This window comes from Oryzias latipes, chromosome 24, assembly GCF_002234675.1.
Source record: "Oryzias latipes chromosome 24, ASM223467v1".
NCBI classification, from domain to species: domain Eukaryota; kingdom Metazoa; phylum Chordata; class Actinopteri; order Beloniformes; family Adrianichthyidae; genus Oryzias; species Oryzias latipes.
In genome coordinates this window covers 18,748,564-18,769,383 of record NC_019882.2, presented here as the reverse complement: position 1 = coordinate 18,769,383, position 20,820 = coordinate 18,748,564, and the positions used below count along the sequence as shown (strand labels likewise).

At 41.1% G+C, this 20,820-nt stretch overlaps 1 protein-coding gene across 1 annotated transcript in view; it reads left to right on the top strand.

The window, feature by feature from the left end:
• Positions 1-20,820, top strand: part of map3k5 (mitogen-activated protein kinase kinase kinase 5) — an 80,323-nt gene that overhangs the window by 27,630 nt on the left and 31,873 nt on the right. The window contains exons 4-11 of the mRNA XM_023952698.1: positions 2,775-2,968; positions 3,532-3,700; positions 5,719-5,825; positions 12,129-12,299; positions 14,880-14,992; positions 17,355-17,514; positions 19,114-19,270; positions 19,356-19,463. Coding sequence (XP_023808466.1) covers positions 2,775-2,968; positions 3,532-3,700; positions 5,719-5,825; positions 12,129-12,299; positions 14,880-14,992; positions 17,355-17,514; positions 19,114-19,270; positions 19,356-19,463 — 1,179 coding nt within the window. The remainder of the gene's footprint in view (positions 1-2,774; positions 2,969-3,531; positions 3,701-5,718; positions 5,826-12,128; positions 12,300-14,879; positions 14,993-17,354; positions 17,515-19,113; positions 19,271-19,355; positions 19,464-20,820) is intronic.

Sequence of the window (20,820 nt, the reverse complement as noted above, 5' to 3'; positions counted from 1 at the left end):
CATCAAAATCGTTCTGAAAGAATGACACTATTAGCATGAGCCGAGTCATCTAAAGGCACGCTGTGATCCTGGTGTTGCGCAACAGAGGCTGCACTGCCTGAGCCCCCTACCCCTCCCCTTTGCTTCTATGGCTCGTGTGCGTGACAGGTGAAGGGAGCAGCTGCAGGGACGGAAATTCACAGGTTTCTGTTCCAAACTGTGAGATCACAGATAATAGGAAACCAATGAGGATCAGATTTTTTTCCAAGCACTGCCCCCCCCCCCCCCCCCCCGGTTAAAATTGCCTCGCGCAATTGCCCTTATTACCTGTGCCTAAAACTGCTACTACTGCGCGCCCCCCTGGCATCTCATCGGGCGCGCCCCACTATTTGAGAAGCACTGGGTTATATGGATAGTGTTTAAATTCTATTGTATAGTCGCCTAATCCCATATTTCAAGTCTAATTCCCCCTAGATATGAATAAATACACACCAATTTTTATTTTTTATTTTAAGAAATTAAAAACTTTTATTCTCTCCCGGGCTTCATAAAATGATATGGTGGGCCACATTTGGCCTGCGGGCGTTAAGTTTGACACATGTGGTATAAACAGAAGGATGATGGGAATGTAGGGGGGGCGGGGCTTACTCCACACTGACAATCCCGCCCACAACTCAGAGGTGAATCTCTGAAAAACTAAACCCCAAACTAAAAACTTTTTTTTTTTTTAGTTTGTCTTAAAACAGCATAATCATCATAATCATAATTTAAAAAAACACACAAGGAAGGTTTTAAAAAATGGATCAAAAGATGATCGGAGTGGAACTTTAAAAGATTAACAATAGTGTGATACAATATTCTTACAAGAAATGATCAAGTTGGAGCCAAATTTTTGTGCATCCTTGAATGCTGACGCTCAGGAGAGAACTGGGAGTAAATAAAAATAAAAAAATTTAAAAAATACAACTTGAAGCTGTAATGGTCTAATAGAGATTAATTTTAAATTACTGTTTTACAACCACATTTTTTTTAATCTGGTGTCTCATGAAATGACGTTACTGAGCTCCCTTTAGAAAATGGAGAAGTCATCGGCACAAACAATGGCTTGAAAATTTCCAGTAAAGACATTTGATGCCAATAGTTCAATAGTCATAGTAACTTCCTAAAAACATTACCCAGCAATGGTTGCCACGAATATGCATTTTAGAGACGAGTATTCTTCTTTCTGTTTTGTGGAGAACATTGAATAAGGATTAATCTGCTTATGTAAGAAGCCGCCTGTGGTCGTTAAAAGAACTGCGCTTCAATTTTGAACAAGCTTCAACCTGGAAGTCACTTTTTTATAGTTTTTTAAGTTTGCATTGAAATGATGCTTCATTAACAATCAATTCTGTGCTTCTTAATCAAATTCCTGCTTTAACTTTAAAATATTCAGAGATAATTGAAGTTAATCACAAAGTTAAAAAAAACTACTTAAGATGGACTATGTTTATTTCCTGGATTTAAAATTCTAATGTCAAATTCCAACTTTTATATATTGCAAAAATCTTTCCACACGACTCGCAGACCAAACGTTTACCCTCCTCTGTTTATAGATGCAACAGAAATTGAACCATAATTAGTTGTCTTGCACCTGCTGAACCCCCCACCCCCCTCCACTTTACAGTTTGGCTCTGAGCAGGTGGTTGCTGGGAGTGACACTGAAAAAGCTTTGGAGTTCATTACAGGCTGTCAGAGGGATGGCAGGGGTCCAAACTCATCAAGCTGCAGTTGAGGCAGAGAGCTGAAGCTAATAACTCACCAGGAAGCTGCACATCCACGGTTTAAAGATAAATGTATTGTTTTCAAACAGGAAGTGACTGGGAAGTAGCTTGTGAGAGAATGCAAAAGAATTTAACTTCAGTCTTTTTGAAGATATGAGCCGCCTGTCAATCAAAACTTTCCTCTAATCATCCCCTCATTCAGCTGCAGACTCTAAAAAAAAACCCAAAACAAAGGAAGCTCAGATCGGTCATGTGGATCTGAAGCTTAGACATTCTGCTCCTCACATTTCTTACAGATGAATCATGAGTCAACCGAACTGAACGGCTGACTCACATGATCCCCGGTGATTTCTACTTCTCACATATGCCTGAGCTCTGACACGAGTCGCCTGTCAGGTCAGCCAGTCCTGAAAAACAGAAAACAAAGCTATCATGTGATCTCCATGATGCCACGAGCTGCTAGAAAGAAGAGCTAAACATAGAGGCAGTATTTTATTATCTTTTGAGTCTTTGTCGCAAACAAAAATGTATTTTTGAAAGAGTTGCATTGCCGCTGCAGCAGTCGTTATTCACATATGACTTTCATTGCTCCAAACCGCACCCCTGTTTCACTTCCTCTTTTCTTTTTTCTTGCCAACAGTGAAAGCAACACTATTCCAATTCCTTTGACATGCAGGATTTTTTTTTAAACCAAAAAGGTTTCTTTGCTTTCGCTTTGCAAACAGAAAGTTAGCTGCCACAAATGTCATGCCATGTTTCAAGTCCTCGTCCCCCTCCAAGTCCCATTTTAGGTATCCGACCGCATGTTCGAGTCTCATCTCTCAGGTCTTGGCTGCAGTTTGTTTCTTTTTTACAGTTTGGATCTCAAGTCCAAGTTACCGCTCAAGTCCCCGTTTCTAGAAAAGCTCCAATTATAAATCACTTCCTGCTCCACGTGATGGCTTTGAATACGTAACAACTCAGATGTTTGACTTGAAATGAAAAGAGGTTTTAGTCTCGATGGCTAAAGCTGTTCCCGTCTTTTGTCAACAGACGTGCTCGGCTAACTACACCTTCATTCCCTACATGGTCACACCCCACAACAAGGTGTACTGCTGCGACAGCAGCCTGATGAAGAGCCTGACCGAGCTGATGCAGCCCAGCTTCGAGATGCTGCTGGGGCCTATCTGTATGCCGCTGCTGGACCGCTTCATCCAGCTGCTGCGGGTGTCCGAGGCCAACTCTCAGTAAGAACGACGCACAACTCTGACCTGTGCAGCAACCAAGGCATACAATTCTATAACACCTGGTAGCTCAGCACTGTATGCATGCAAAAAAGGGGGATGTTGACATTCTCAAACATCCTCTTTGACAGAATCAAAAAAAGAAGTTCTTGTAAATGGCTTCACAAATTCATTATAGATGCAGCAGTTTCACTTCAGACATTGAGGATGTCTGCCTCTGGTTCCATGATGGAGAACAATGAAAGACATTTCTGCAATAGGTTGTTTGTTGGTTTCCATCAGTCATAAAACATCACATTAAGGCAAATTTGATCTGTAATTATCGTTATTGAGTTCCAAGTGGAGCATTTTCAAAGCTTGTGTGCAACAAAAAGGAAATGGCGTCTCAGTGGAAAATTATCTGCCGTTACACAACAGTTCTCAATAAAGTTTATGAACATTACAATCGCTCCTTGTGGAACTCCGGACACAAAAGGATGTTTTTATCAGCTGTTAATTGCTTTGTTCACAAAGCCATGAATAACAAACCTATGAATGCCTTTTTTTTTTCTCTTCTCCTTCTGCAGTCAGTATTTTCGCGAGACGATCCTGAATGAGATCCGAAAAGCTCGAGACCTTTACAGCGGCGTGGAGCTGGCGGCCGAGCTGAACCGCATCCAGCAGCGGCTGGACAACGTGGAGTGCCTTTCAGTGGACGTGGTCATCAACCTGCTGCTGACCTACAGAGACATCCAGGTGTGAACAGATGCTCCTCATCCACTCCGCTTGGCAGCTCTTTCTGTGTTTTTACAGCAAAAAAAAGGCTTTTCCCACAACGAAAAAGAGCAAACTCAACCCTGCAGGACCACTTTCTGATTAGAACAGAACATAAGATCAGGGTTTTATTTGTTAAGGAGAGTCGTCCATGATCAAAAACTTTTTGGCGGACACAGAAGTGAGGTTTGACAGTCAGATTAGAGCCAGAGGTAATCCACTTTCTTTTATTTGAAGCAAAAAGCTGAAATCAAGACCGTCATTTTTTAATGGCAGCAGCCTCATTCTGGAATTAACCCCTTTAAAACCACCAAGGGTATAGCATGCTGCTGCGCGGCTCTTAAACAACACATGTGGGTATTTCACTGATATTTTCCTTCAAACAAACATATCAGGATTCATTTTTAGGGATTTTTTGGCAGCTTTTAGGATCCTCCATACCTTACAGAGGTGTTATCCGCTTATCCCCATTTTCTGACTCTGCGGAGTCAGGGCATTGAATCGGCTGCTCCCAAAATATGGAATTTGAAATCCATTAAAGATTAATATTTTTTGCCTTTTTACTTTACAGTGATCCCTTGCTATAATGCGGTTTACTTTTCACGGATTTGCATTGTGCATCGTGTTCTGCATTCTGATTGGCTAAAAAGTCACTCCGCTTCTTCTCTACCTGCACGTTAATAACGTTGCAGTTTAATATGTACACATACGTAAAACAGCTTGCTAAATTTACATTACGTAGGTGCAAATTCTCTTGCGATTTCGAGTTTTTCTAAAACCCATAGAAAAAGAGCGACAACAACTGCCTATCACTATGTTCTTCTCCCTAACAAACACAGCTGCACCGCGGGCTTCAAAAGAAGAAAACACTGCAGAGCGGAGTCAGGATGCAGCGGCTCAGTCTGTAGAGCAGTGAGATACACCTGAGTCACTGTTTGTCCGACTGTACTTTGTATTTTTTTCATAATCATTTTACATTTTCTCCCGTTTAATCCAATACTCGGGTCGCGGGGGGCGGGGCTAATTTCCACGATTTGAAGTCTTCTGTTCACATTGCTTCAAATTATTATTTGACAGTACAGTATAGAAGTTATTTGTTGAAAAAACGTTTCTAAAGTACTTTTATTTGTGAAACAAATGCATGAGCCTGTAAAATGGTTTGTTCTTTCTTTTCAATGTATAATAGAGTATTTAATTGTATAATAATTGAAAAAAATAGAGGATTCTACTTCACGGATTTTGCCTATCACGGGTTCTTTTTGGAACGTAACCCCCGCGAAAAACAAGGGTTTACTGTACACCGAGATCTCTCACTAAATTCCATTTCCTGAACCCGATGAATCCCTTGTGGTGCAATGGACTTGACGTATATCGTATATGTTGCTGGAGCCTATCCCACCGACTGTTGGGTCACGGCAGGGTACAGCCTAGACAGGTTGGCCGTCTGTCACAGGGCCACAAACTCACAGTCACACCTAAGGGGACAAAGTAGAATCAGCTATTGACCTATGAGGCATGTTTCTGGACTGCTGGAGGAAACCCGAGTGCACGGAGAAAACCACGCACGAGGAAAACATACAAACTCCACTCCGGTTCAAATCAAGAACCTTATATAACGTGAGGCGAAAGCGCTAACCACCTTTTCAGCTCCTACCCCTCTTTTCATAAAGCCAATACTTTCCTTTAAAATAGAGTTGCCACGCCTGTAGAGCCCTGGAGGTCGCACTGGTGTGAAATGTTTTATCTGCTTTGTGATGGCACTAAGCATTCAAATCCTTCTAGGTCACAAAAGGCATCCCATAGTTTCATCAACCATGTAACCAAAAGGCGTTGAAGATCTTTAAAACATTTTGCAAACCTTAAGTGCTGAAGAAAATAGAATGAGTTGTGAGAAGACCACATTTGAAGCCTCCTTTCTGTGCTTTTGGGAACTCCCATCATTCTTACCGGCATAGCGGAGCAGCAGGAGCTTCATGGTATCTTCTTGTCTTCCTGTCCAGGACTATGAGTCTATCGTGAAGCTGGTTGAGACTCTGGAAAAGCTTCCAACCTTCGACCCCATGGCTCATCCCCATGTGAAGTTTAACTACGCCTTCGCTCTGAACCGGTAAGACGCATTAAGACGGTCTATGTTTTACCACTGGCTCATGTCCATCAGTTGGGGTCAAAATGGTCCAGTTTTGAAGGTTCTAGTCTCCCTAGTCCCCCCTTCATGTCTGAAGTGATCCAGTGTTAAAGGGTTAAATGGAAACGTGACTAATTGATATTTAACTGTCCAATCACGAGCCTTGAAATTGCTGACAGATATGTTTGACACATTTATCCTTTTTCAAAAAGGGTAAAGGTTCCTCCATCAAGTGTGTTAGTAGAAGAAGAGGCTCCTATTGAACTTTTCCTGGTGTTGTTTCAAAGCCAAACATGAACATGTTTTGTTTTTCAAAAGTTGTATTAGTTTTAACTTTGTAAAAATGTTTTCTCTACTTTTGGTGGATTAAATTGTTTCAGTTTATCTTCAACGTGTCTGTTGGATACTTCACCTTAATCCAGGTTCTTTGATTTTGTTATTACTTATATTTAAACTTAACTTCAAGCGTTTCTAAAGTGAATGAAGTCTGTAATAGAATTTCTCCTTAAAACAGACATTATTCTTTCTTTTCTGAAGATGACTTGGACCAAACACTGGAATCTCTGACTGTAATTCCTTTGTTCTCCAAAAAAAACCTTGAAGGAGAAATAACCTTTTGTCCTGATTTCATCAAGAAGATTTGCAGACTGTTAGAACAGAGGTTTGCGTTTGTTGTGCTAACCGACGATCAACTGCTGCACAGTAAGAGATGCCGTTGCATGAACCCAATGCATCATGGGAGTTGTAGTGAAATGCATTGCTGCTGACGTCTCTGAGCTTCATTATTTTATTCACTTTTTACACGCTCTGACACCGGATCCCGCAGGAAGCTACTAGCTGTTGATCCGTGAGATGTACCGATCTCTAGCCCCGGTTCTTCACAGACGTGTGCCACGGATTGCCCCCCCCCCTCCTTTATGAGGACAGGGAGGGGTAATTTGCATATCAAACTCGCGTCCTCCGCCTTTTTTTTTTTTAACACGCATCAAATTTGCTGCTGAAAGTTTGTCTCAAAGTGTGTTTAGAAACCCGCCGCTCCCGCCGTGTGTGGGGGGCGGAAACGGTGGAAGATGAACTGTGACATAATGAGGGGCCACTGTAGAGCTTTACATCTAGATTTACTGCCAAGGTTGCACTCTAGTTTTTAATGATCTGTTTCTTCATCCAAAACCAAATCACGTTAAACCTTTGTGCAACATCTACTGTTGTGAAGGGCTCAAAAACATCAGAATGCAGAATTGAATTTGGTCAAATCTCTATATTTTTAGTACAATAATTTACACCAAAGAATGTATTTGTAGCTTTTAGCATATTTTAAACGAGCACAGAGGTTTTTTTCATAGAATTTCCTTTCTGTTAGCACAGTGGCGGTAAAAACTTTAAAATCTTAATATAGCCTTTTCCCAAACGTGTGTGTTTCTTTTTAAATGCCAATAATGTTTTTTCATCAAGTTCTGGATGAAGCACACGGGAGGTTTTGGCTGCCGGCTTCACACCAGCTGCTTTTCCTGTAAACTTCCTGCGGTTTTCAGCGTGCAGCTGCCTCAGTCAGCAGTAAAGCATGCTGCTCTGTAATTTGGCAACAAATGGAAAGCCTTTTCTGCCAAGACTCCCGTGTACTGCAATCTGGCTTTAACAGCAATGCTGTGTTTGTAAGTCGGAGCTGCAAAAACATCTTGTGGTCAATTTAGGCAGAAAAACCAATCAAAAGGAGGGGCCTCTGTCAAAAAGGGTTGGTGTCTGGCTGTTGTTGTGTTTTTAGGATTTACGTGGAAATTCCAGGGTTTAGTTCTGTCAGCAGCAGCAAAGGTAGTCACAAAGTAATAAATAAGATGTATTTGTAGAATTGAACATTGTTTTTAATTTTAATGGAGCAGACCCATGATGGGGTTGCATGGTTGCTGGAGCCTATCCCAGCATTGGATGGACAAAGGTGGGGGACACTCTGCCCGTGGTAAATGTGGTATCACAGGGTCTTTTATTGCCAAATGAACTCTGTTTACCCATCACCATTCCATCTGTGTGGTGAATAACAGCCAGTCTCCTTGAAATGCCTTCTGATTTTTTTTCATTCCAATTTTCGTTTTTGACAGATTTTTTTCTCCCTGCTCTCACTTTCTTTAACAAAAATTACAAATACAGTATTTAACAAAGCACACATTTACTTTAACATCTACTTTGGAAATGGGTTCTAACACAAAATTCAACTAAATGCCAGCTGTGAAAACTTTTGCAGTGGCAAACATTTTATGGCAACTACTGCTGCCATTGCCATGGATACGATGTCTTAGAGTGACCGGACCAATCCCTGTCGACTGGTTTCAACATGGCAGCGCCCGTATCAGGAAGCAATGGTGAGGGATTTTGCCTCATTTTGTGAGAGCCAGAGGAAAGGCATGTTCTATGGGTGACGTCACACCGCGATTCGTCCATTGTTCTTACGGTATGTGTTCTGACTGTAGTCAGTCGTAAAAGAAACTGGGAGAAGTCCGTTAGAATGAAAAGACAAATATTCAGATTTGCTTGGAAAGATTTAATCAAAGGTCAATTTTAGAATATTTAATAGAAATGTTCATGCTTACACAACTCCAGATGCATTTATCTAGAATTGTTTAATTGCATAATTAGTAGTAATACATTTGTTGAAATAGATTTTGTTTAAAAGCAAAGGCATCTTTTATCCAACTTTAGTGGTCATTCCTGCAGCATTTACCACACAGAAATCCTGGTTACCCGACATATTTTTTGCTGAACGTGGACGGAGTGGCCTCAGCCTCAGCCTCAGAATTAACATGTTTGAGCGATAAGCAGCAGTCTGTCACATATCAGCGCTGGATTGAGTATTTACAAAAAGGGGGGGGGGGATGGAAATGGAGAGCTGTGTGATAAGCGGGCAGATCCTACAGCCGTGTGAGCTCTTTCCTCCTGACAGTCTCCATGGTAATAACAGTTTCCTCCTGCATTGGATTTAACCTTCATGCCCCGGAGAGCAGCAATTATGAGAACGTACGGATTCTGCAATAAGTCGCTTAAAGAGTTGGGAGTTCTCTGTTGTTTGTTCACACTGTACAATATTGATTTGCATTTTTGCTAAAAAAAATTGCACAGATAATCTGACGTGACTCGGGATTCTAGACAATAAGAATAAAAACCTACATGAATAAAATCCAAAGTAATAAACATATGAAAGAGCTTTAAAACCAGATCATAAATATGTTTATTTAAGGTGATAAATTGATTGTTTAACCACAACAGTAAGTTGGAAATTGCTCCCCTCTGAAGCCAGCCTCCAGTGGTCATCTGAGGAACTACAACTTCCAGAACTTGCTCCACATGCAGGACTGTACAATGGAGGCTTGAAATAAAACAATGTCTAGTGGATCTTTATTTAATAGTTTTTACTGGTCTGTGGTGCAAGACTGCCTTTTGTTATTTGAGAAAATTGACACCTGAGGATACAAATAACAAAACACTTACAGGTAATATTAGCTGGCTAGAACACTAAATTGGTAATTCCATTGACTCTGGGAAATATTATCAATGACTATTACTCAAGCCTGATTGTTTGTTTTCTCATTGTTAATCTAAAGGCAAAGCGTTCCTGTTGTTTTCAAATGGGTGACTCATTAAAGAGATTTGAATTCTTATTTCCTCATAGTTTGTGTTAATGTTCCTATGCGGCACTGCATACCTGAAATGGCACCTCATGGCGGTAGTTAAATACTCATAATCAAAGCTCCTGACATTTCTCTGCTTCCCATCTTGACTCTAGAACATTTATTAAACAAACTGCTCCCAGACATCTGGAACACAGAGCTCCTGTTTCGTCATTTGACTGTGAAAAGTCTGACTTTTTCTATTTCAAACATTTTCATGTTCTTTTTATTGTAGACGGTGTACAGTGTGTCATTTTATTTAAAAATTATTTATTTTCCCATCTAATTGTGGCATCACGTCCAAAATTATACTGTAATTATTATGGGGAAAAACATGAGTAATTAAAAACCTGAGCTAACCAATCCTTGTCCTCAAAATCATCACTCTGCTCAGTTTGCACCTAACCCTTTACTACCGTAGGATGAGGTATTTTGTCAATCAGAATCTGTTATCCCCTGATCCAGGTAATGGACAAATAGTGCAGAGAGTTGGATGGGCAGTTCTGATTTAAGTGCAACACCCCAAGCAGTAAATTCACTAAAAGGCCATGAACAATTCCTGTTTGTGTTGCATCATGAGTTATCTGCAATAACAGAAGCTAGAATGAAATGGTAAAAAAAAACAAAAAAAACAGCTCAGATCTTTCCTGATTCTATGTCTTTGAAATTATCATGACAACTGCAAATTCATCTATTTCGTTACTTGCCAAAGGTGTACCTCAGGACTCATGTTTGGGTTCATTTGACTGAAATATATCGACTATGAATAAAAAAACTTCTATGCAGATGATACTTAATGCCACGTGCACCCATACAGGTGCTGCAGGTTTTTAGGTGGTGCGGCCCCTTGGAGGGTAGTAGACAGGACCGGCTGGATCTTAGAGCGCATCTGTGTCTTGCAGCTCCCTGGAGGCTCGTATGGCCACGTCAAGGGACGTCATAAAAATGGAATGTACAATTTTCAAATGTATAGTTAAGTGTATAGTGAAGTATTGGTAAAGCTAATGTAAATTTCAAGCACTCATGACGTATGAGTATGGTCCCCTTTCGCCACGCTCTAGTCATTAGTAAGGCGTGTGCACTGGTTGCTTACTGATGAAGGAATTTATTTTTTGTGGTTCTCATTTCTCCTAGGCTTTTATCTTATCTTTATTTCATTGAAGGTTTCCTTCAGGTTTACTGTGTGTGGTTCCTTTGAAATTTCAAAGGGGCTTCCTGAACATTGCATATGTAAAGAGGTTGTGATGCTGCAGCTCCAATCTCAACCCCCTGCAGGAGAAAACGGTCTTTGATCTTCTGAGGCCATTTGGTTGTAGGTCTGACTTGGATCATAAATCAATCATCTCTGAGACTGATTTCCATCCCTGGGAATCGCCACAGGCATCTGCTCCCGTGTGGGGAACAAAGGTGTATTGTCTACTGTATGTTAAGAAGATCCGGCCACATGGGGGGGCCACCTAGGGAGCCATTTGGTTGCGGGACCATGTCAGTCTGGGAGGTGACTTCAGACGCGGGAAACGGATGCTGACTCCTAATATGGACTGACAGAAGTAGGCAGGCTCCCTGCCAGCCAATCCGAGCGTCCAGAGGAGGAGTCTAGACGCCATGCTGTGTTACGAAGGAGGAGGCTGAAACCGAGATGTTAAAACAGCTGGACGGAGGAACTTTCGCTGTTCCCAACAGGCTGACACGTTAAGACGTTTGTAATTCGGCGCTGTGTAAGCTCTGAAACTTTGGGAACCCAGATGATCTGTTTTATTTTGTTTTACTCTGTTTTTAGAAATATTGTTAGGGAATAAATTTGTTAAACTTAATCCGGTCGAATCCCGTGGTTTTCTCCTCGACTTTATTGAACATGCAACAAGGAAAGTAATCTCAAAGCGACAGATTATATTTTCCAACACTGACCATGCACAAATGCTGCACACAGGGGATAATTAAGTGCCGTTGGGATGCCCAAAAACTTCAACAGCACTAACATGCAGGGTTTGGGGCAGTGAATAAATAAAGGAAAAATTCATGCAACATGCCTGTATCTCGCCTACTTCACCCTTACTTACCCACTGCAACCTATAGCTTGACAGTAGAAAAAATATGCATAAAAATCTATGCCCTTGGGCAGGGGTCCCCAAATCCAGGCCTCGAGGGCAGGTGTCCTACATGTTTTCCAACCAACATGCCATTGAAGCTCCTTATTGGCTAAACACACCTGATCAAGGTAATTAGCAGCAAATAAGGCAGGATTTCTGGGAAAACCAGCAGGAAGCCAGCCCTCGAGGCCTGGAGTTGGGGACCCCAGCCCTAGGGGTTCACCAACCAATCTACGGCTTTGATATTTTGTGCGGGCCACCTGTCAATAATGTCCAAAGAAAGCTCTGACCTGGAAGTAAAAAAAAATACCATACTGAGGTTCAGTCACTCAAAAGAAAAACAACATAAAACCCCAAAGCAGACCAAATTTTCCAACTGAAACTGTAAAAAGGTGCTTACAGTTGGTTTGAAAATCAGCCCATCCCTTTAACAAAGGCATCCTTTGAGTTCAGTTTTCCTGGTCTCATCAAACCAGAAGAGATCAAGGTGGATGTTGTCTCACTTCCTCTTGTGTTTTTGTTTGTGTGTGTGAGAACAGGAGGAACCTTCCAGGTGACAGGCAGAAAGCCCTGGACATTATGCTGCCCCTGGTGGACGCAGATGAGCAGGTCGCCTCGGACATCTACTGCCTGGTGGGCCGGATCTACAAGGACATGTTCCTGGAGTCTCACTTCACAGACACTCAGAGCAGAGACAGCAGCATGCTCTGGTGAGAACATGAGCAGGGTTTATTTAGAGACCCCCCCCCCCCACACACACACACACACACGTCCAATCACAATTTCAGTGGCAAGAGTCAAAACAAACATTGAGGTTTTACAGAATTCATTGTTCCTCAGTCTGTGTGCCTCTAAGCTGAAAGTTAAAAACAGCTAATGAGAAGAGGAAGAGGGGACTATTTATGTGTTTTTGGGCTTCCGACTTTAGACTGATTTGAATGAAACGGGGAAGAAAAGATAGCCATGACATCCATTAATAATTTCACACAATGCTATCCTCAGTCACTTTTAACAGGAAACAAGTACGATAGATCTACATAAGGACAATGACAAGAATCAATAGATCATTTCAGAAAATACTCATCTCTGTATATTGTTGTCTATTATTAATAAGCACATTAGAGCGCCAGCAACTACATGGTGATAAGGTGTTTGAAAATCTAAGACAAAAGTTGTATTGATTGAAAAAAACAATTGTGTAATTCACTCTAAAATGGAAAGAAATGGTAAACTTCTGTGCTTCAGAAATGTGTTTCTTCTCTCACAATGCGAAGCGGATTACCCACCCGGCGGAGGGATTTCCAGCCCTAAGTCCTTATAGCTTCCCCTTAAAAAATAATTTCAGACCCCACTACAGCTCCAAATGCCCCTACATTAGGAACAATAGAAAGGAGCCAGAAGGGTAGGTGAGGAATTTGGAATCGGCTTCATTCTCATCCTACAGTTTTGAATATTAGCAATAACTTTCCCGCAAAAAGTGTTTTTGACATTTAATGGAAGCAGTCATTTTGAAATGAGCAGGAAAAGCCCTTCTACTGCCCCTAGTGGAATGATGATAAATTACAGGGCAGAAAAAATGGACCAAATTATATCCAATGGGTTTAAAAGGAAGGTTTGGATCATGCCATTGAGCTGGGGGTCTTAAAAATGTGTGCATCAAATATGATATGAATGGTTATATAGAGATAACTGCAAACTACACGATAATAATGTATGTTCTTTCTTTGGCTATAGTTTTTATTTTTATTTTCATGTGACTTTTTTTTCTACATTTTTTTAAACAATTTCTTTAGAGTTGGTCTAAAACCTTGCAGAAAACAGAAGTCCCAGTTGCTCTAAATTCTTTACCGCTTTATCTGTTTCGTGTTTTTTGGCCTTTTTTGTCATAAAACTCAGCAGGTCATTTGAGATTCTTACAAACAAAAACAAAACACTTCCAACTTTCCTGACCTAGATAAGAGCTGTTGGCAGAGATAAACTCCTAATGCTGTCGGCTGCTGACAGCGCAAAATTCAGAATATGACCGGACGTTCTTGATAGTGCAAAACATGGTAACCCGATACTCCGTTCATCGGCCAAGCACTTTATTCAGATCTGCTGACGTAAACTTTGTCATTTACCCTCATATTTATGATTTATCTTTGGTAAATAAATGTGTCATTGTGGAAAACATAGTGTCAGGAAAAGCGTTGAACATAAAGCTGATAAGACATACAGTATCAAGTGGATCAAAGGAGGACAGAGATACTGTACAGTATATGGCTAGATGAACTGCTATGATGATAGCATGGTTTCCTAAGCATTTTAGGGTCTGGAGGGACATGACACCCCAAACCGTCAGCACTCCCAGACTCCCCCCAAAATTCCAGATGCACCCATAGTGGGTCCGGCTAAATCCAGGCCTGCCTAAAGGGTACCTAAAGTTATCAAGAAATAAATCAACAGTTGGTGTTGCAATCATCACAGTAACTAAAGCTGCTTGAAAAAACAATAAATACTAAAACCTCGTTATAAATTGAATTCTAATATTTACAAAAAGGGATTAGAACATGGGAAACTTTTGCCTTAGAGAAGCTTTAAATAATATATATATAGTTTGAAAATGGTTTTTAAAAGCCCCTAAATACCTAAGGTTACAAAGGTGATCAGTTGGTTGTAAATCATTTACCTGAAGTTCACGTAACTGCGGAGACGAGAAGAGTTAAAGGGAACTTTGATAGACAAAAGTAGCCAAAGTCCTTCTCTGTCATTACAGTACAATTTCCTACAGTCCAGTTCCCAAATAAGAAGAACTTTTTCATGGATTTTCAATGAAAACCTCTGAAGATCCTCAATGTTTTCTTACCAGAGTGGTTGAAACAGCAGAAAGTTCACTACGAGGTGTGGAGAAGCACCAATGTTTATGCCTTAGAGCAAACTTTCACACGACGCTGACCTAAGATAACGGGACTTCAACTCATTAGTTGGTGTAGAAATTGCATTTAACACGTTTTCAATCTCTGTTGACTGAATATGCTGCATGGGTAATCAAGCTCCATCTGCTTGTTATTTTCATGCCACAACTTGGCACAGGCCTCCAATATCACGCCTCTCTGCAGAAGAACAGATCGTTCATTAGAAAAATGAAATTTCTTGGGATTTGAGGATACTTGCAGCGTCTCGTTAGCGTTCTGCAGCCCCAGATCAATATCGCCATATTTGTTTTTAAAATCTGTTAAGGATACTGGGGGTTGAAATGACCCATATTGTGGATAGAGATTGTTGAGCCTAATTCTCTTTCCACCCTGCAGGTTTAAGAAGGGCTTTGAGTCGGAACCAACACTACACTCTGGCATCAACTATGCTGTTCTCCTGCTGGCAGCCGGACACCAGTTCGACACATCCTTTGAGCTTCGCAAAGTCGGTGAGTTCCGACCTGAATGTTATGGAAAATCACGTTAGGTCAGGTGTTTCCATCTTGAAAAGTTTTCATTTTAAACTTTGACTTTCATTTAGGCTCATTTGTGGACCTAAAAAACTAAGCGTGAGGTGTTAATGATGTGATCAGCAGGGGTGTTGGTATCATAACCGTTCGGCTTGGAACCTCCGTCCGGGGTCCTGGGACTAGTGCTGATGTCACATTATGCGATTGGTCTGGAAAAACTACGATACTACCTTAGAAGAAGATATTATGAAGTCTGTTGTAAACAAACAGAGCTCCGACATAAACCGAGATTGTCTTCTAAACGTGCCTTTATAATTGTTATGATTATTTTTGAATGCATGTTCCCGTATAGTTTTTTTAATCCGTGCGCCCAGTGCTTTATTATTGGGAGAACGGACCCGGAAGAACAACATTTTTAGCCATGGCTGAACTTATACAGAAATCAAAAGCGGATTGTGGCAAAATCTCTTTATAAAAATGACAAAGAATATTGTCAGACACAATTTATGAGGGAAAATAACTCAAGGTTACAAAAGGGAAAGTGAAATGAAAATTTGTAGAGCCCCAGCAGATCTCTACGCTGAAGTGGAGTTACCGTAGTGTGACGTTACTTTCAGTCGAATGGACCCCAAACGGAAGTTCCAGGCTGAACGGTTATGGTACCTACAGGGGAAGTCCAAAACCAAGATGGAGGAGAAGCTGATCTTTCTTCTCCTGAATTTTAAACTTTCTTTTTCCTTTTTCCATTAAGACGATAGCAAAAAGATCCTTTAATTTTATTTTAGTTTTCATTTTTCCCTCCTCAGACTAATGCAGTACAGTAAGTCGTCAAACTGAAAGCGTCCGTCATTCAGGTGCAGCTCCTGCAGTAGATGGTGAACGTCATCGTTCTCTGAGAATTTATGAATGATCTCACAAGCCCAAAGAAAGGGGCTTGTGAGATTTTGTACAGCTCCCTAAAATAAATAAACCTGATCTCTCGACGTCATCGGTGTCTTTCATGCATTGAATATGAGATATGCAGTCAATGCTTCCATCAGGCGTTGAGGCTTAAAACTTTTGGCAATAACTCCTCCCACACGTGTCCACGACTACATCTTTTGGACAAGCATTGAATTTGATGCTAGTCCAAAAAAAGAGAGGCACCCAACATGAATTTGACGCGCGAATCCCGTTCGGTGTGAATGCAGCAAAAGGTTATCCTAGTAATCTTTGTTACCAACTTGCGTTTTTATGGTAACAAAAGCTAACATAGCAATGTTTGCTGCTGCAGTTGCAACGGTTCTTTCACAACTAATGCTAGAGTCAAGGTAGCAAAGCCTTACATCAACGTTTAATGTTTGTGATGCTACATTAGGCTTCACACCTAATACACACCAAGATCATAAAAGTCTGGGGTATTTCAAAAGAACATGAGGGTAAACAGACTTTGCCCCCAGGATCAATTTAGCATAAATGGAACATGACTGACTTGATTCCTAGCTTTCATAATGGCGCCACTCAACACAGAATACTCTAGAAAACCACAAAAGCACATGGCTTGCAGCAGAGTTTGTGTGTCTGGCCCTAATGTTGGTTGCAATGCAAACAGACACATGCGCTGGATGGGTTGGCAGCCTCTTACCCCTTGTTTTAATACTAAGAGATGTCTAAAGCTGGATTATCGCTTGAGGCATGTGGTGGAGGGGGTATAATCTGGTGGAATGACGTGTTTTGGAAGGTTTTCAGTCAGGGGCGCCACTTCATGAAGACAAATCCTTACAATCTAGTATGCATTCCACACAAGTTCCCACAGAAACACCCTAAATTCTTGTAGAGAGCCGTCCAAGAACAGAGGATGCTTTTGTCTCTGCAAAGGAACCAGTCCTCTAATGTCTTCAGTCCATGTGGTTTATCAAGCTTTAAATTGTCTGGATGATTCTCTGACGGTGGCATGCTGATGAGCTGGTGCAAACAGTTGAACACTGAGAACTTCAATGAGAAACCCTCAAAAATCTTTACATGAATCTTTAAATGCCAGCACAATGCCAGCACAATTCCTGATCATGTTGCCATTTCCTTGAAGTCTGAGGTTTAGTGAAGCTCAGGAATGTTGAACGGAGCAGGCAGTCCTGGGAACCAGCCTTCAGCTCCCACACCAAAGCCGAGCTCTTTACCCCACCACACAGCTTGCCTCCACAGTTTTCCATGTGATCGCGGGCTCTTCAGATTTCTCCAGCTGACACTGACAGGCAGACCAGCTGCTTACCTCAGCACTACGCTGAAGTTTTGTTTTGCTTGTCCTGACGATACCCCAGTCCACGGGAAAACACAAAACCACATGATTTTTCTCGTTTTTCAGGGGTCAAGCTGAGCAGCCTCCTGGGGAAAAAAGGCAGTCTGGACAAGCTGCAGAGTTACTGGGATGTGGGTTTCTTCCTGGGTGCCAGCATACTGGCCTGTGACAACACCAGGGTCATCCACGCGTCTGAGAAACTCTTCAAACTCAAAGCCCCCGTCTGGTGAGCCTACATGTCATGAAACAAAACAAGAATTCCAAAGAGATTTTTCTACTGTAGGGCCAGGCCTTTTAAAAGGATTGCACAAGAGTTTATGAGATTGTAACAGATCCGGCACTACTAAAGGAATGCTGTAAACGGTCGACATCTCCTTGTATAAAAACCTTAATGTTCTAGTTTTTGCTGGCATAGGCCACGCCCCCAACAGCACTTCATGAAGTCAACAAACTTAAAAAAAAAATTAGCTAGTGTGAACAATTAAAAGCGAAAGATTGGATTGTGTTCCCGGATGGATGGTAATCAGGACGAGATTCCTTTAAATGGAGATAAAAAGATTCAGACAAAGAGTTCAAAGGGATGAAGAATGTGGAATGGATGAAAGAAAAATGGATGAGAAGAGAAAATGAAGGAACAGGAACGAGTAGAGGGATAAATGAATAAACACCTACGCAGATGAGAAAAGTTGTGGTGGAAAGTATAGACAGCCAAAGAGGAAAAGGGGAGCAGGGATTTTGGAATAGTTCTATTCTAAGAGTTGGGCAGGCTTCCATATCCTACTTGTTTTCTGCCTCATCTACTGCTTGAAACCTGAATCAGGTGTGCTCAGCCAATCAGAGGCTGCAAGGTCAGATGGGTAAAGGGATGCATAAGAGTGTGTGTAAATGAGAGGAAGAATTCCATGACTGGATTGGGCACACACACAAAAGATACCAAATGTTATCCAATACGGTCCGCTGCATTTCATGGAGACCAGCGGTTGTTGGAAAATCTGCTATTATTCATCTGGCAGACCGACTGGTGATGGGTAAACAGAGTTCATTTGGGGGTAAAATACCATATGGTATTGTTTGTACGGCCAGAAAATGTTAACAAAACCACCAGATAAACATTTTGAGTTTCAGTGAAATTATCAGTACAACAGTATGATAATAAAGCAAAAGCATTACCACAAGCATGAAAAACAGGAATAGTAGACTTCTACTAAACTTTCTTGTCAATGATGCAGCCAGCACTGCCCTGCTCCATTCCAAACTTGGCACAAAAAAATCAACCCAATAAGTCCCCTCCTATGGAAAAGGCTCCAAACTTCTCCGTATCCATGACCATGTGAGATTGGATACATGAAAGTACAGTCATAGGTCAATTGGTTACTTTAAATTGTCCATAGGTGTGAAATGTGAGTGTGCATGGGTGTGTTATTGTGGCCCTGTGACAGACACTGGCGACCTGTCCAGGATGTCTCCTGCCTTCGCCCACGGGTGGCTGGGATAGGCTCTAGCAGCCCCGTGACCCCCAAAGGGGCAAAACCATTTAAGAAGATGAATGAATGAATGAATAAAGTACAGTACTGGCATTTATTCAAAGACGTATTGAGATGGCCTGCACTTGAAGAAGATTGATGTCTGTTGGTCTTAGCGTGTCCTCAAGCCAGGCGTTTTATTTAAACCGGGCATCAATGACAGGTGTTGTGAGCCGACAGGCTTATGTTACAGAACAATGTCCAATAGGATCTTTATGATAAGTTTCAAATGATAGTATATATATATTTATTTGTTTTTTTGATTAAGACCGATCTACTTTTGTTCTCCTTTACTGTTCCAGGTATCTGCGCTCAGTGGTGGAGACCATTTTGATCTACCAGCACTTCAAAAAGCCCTGCTCAGAGCCACCACCCCAGAACAAACAGGAGCTGGTGGACTTTTGGATGGACTTTCTGGTGGAGGCAACCAAAAAAGATGTTTCCGCCGTCCGATTCCCTGCAAGTCACAGTCAAATCCAAATCAGTAGGTTTTGTCTGCATGAAATTGATCTCTCATTGATAATCTATCGACTTTCATGTCTAGGTGTTGATTCTGGAACCGACCAAAGTTTACCAGCCTTCATATTTGTCCATAAATAAAGATGTGGAGGACAATATTGTCTCAATCTGGCATGTTGCTCCCGATGACAAGGTAGGTCATGATGATTTTGTGTGGAAAACCTTTCTGTAAAGGTCTTAGGATTCACACTGACACGTTTCGTCCGTTGGCTTTATGGAAAAATAGACTTTAACTAATGTAAAGGGCTCTTTATGATAAAGAAAAAATGGAAAAAGGTTCATTGTATGAATGCAACAATGTGTGAATGATGAAAGTTTAAGAAATGTCTGGACTAGTGAAGGTACACAAATGATGATCACATGATACTACAAGCGGGTTTATTTCTGTCTCCTTTGTACATAAAACTCCTTTCCTGCAGTGCTTCCCCCAAAATTCTGACGGAGCATTAAAAAGTTGACTGATCTTTTACACAAAATGTAAAAAAAATTATCCAAATGATTAATTACATGTGTTCTCAAAATAACTTTTTGCTTTTTTTGTTAAGCAAAAAACAACTTATAGTCCGTTTTTTATGTAGGAATGAATACTTTTGTTGAAAAAAGTTCTGCCTTTGTCCAGTTTCTTGTGAGTATTGTAAAATGTTTTTTTCTATAATGGTTTAGAATGCAAATTTGTCACAAAAAAAATCATTTGATTTTTAATTGAGTTTTGAATGAAGTTGAATGGTGAATTGAAATGGATTATCCATGACAGTTTTTGGTTGTGGTTCATGTTTGTGCGTGCACAATACACCTCAAGTTTAGTGGTTATTGTGAAACCCTAAAAGTAGGTCAAACTGCTCTACATTCGGCTAAAGAGACGCTCTCTGTGGAACCACAAAACACAGGTTTATCCCCTGAACGTCTAGACCACCTCAGTAATCAGTGCAGCTGTGGTTCAGGGTCTGCTCACATTAAGTATAGCGCAAACTGCGCTGGCGTTTGATGCTCACCATCAGTCGCCTGTAACTCAGACTGAGATGCACAACTGTGGAGCCATGTGATACAAATATTTTAACAGCAATAGTGTACATAAATTCCCTCTCCTCTACCTCCAGTCACTGACAGCAGCACCAGCTGGCTGGTGAGGAAACAAACCCAAAACTATCCTCACGGTTCAAAAAGTGTTTCATTGGTTCACAAGCCCTCTCTTCAAACAAAGAGTTGATATGTGGTCCAAAAGCTTTTTTAATATAGAAAGACAGAGAAAAAACGACTCTACTGTTAAAATAAGGAAATGCATTCTTAGATGTACATCATCACATGCCAGTAGGGCTGCACGATATGAGGAAGACCTGCGATATGTGATATTTGTGATCAATATTGTGATAACAAATAGCAAAACAACCCAAAAAAGCATTCCCATTTCATTCCAACAGTTTAAAAAGTATACCCCAAGTGACCCTCCTTGACACAGATGAACATCCAAGATAAAAGAGCTCCATCTGATT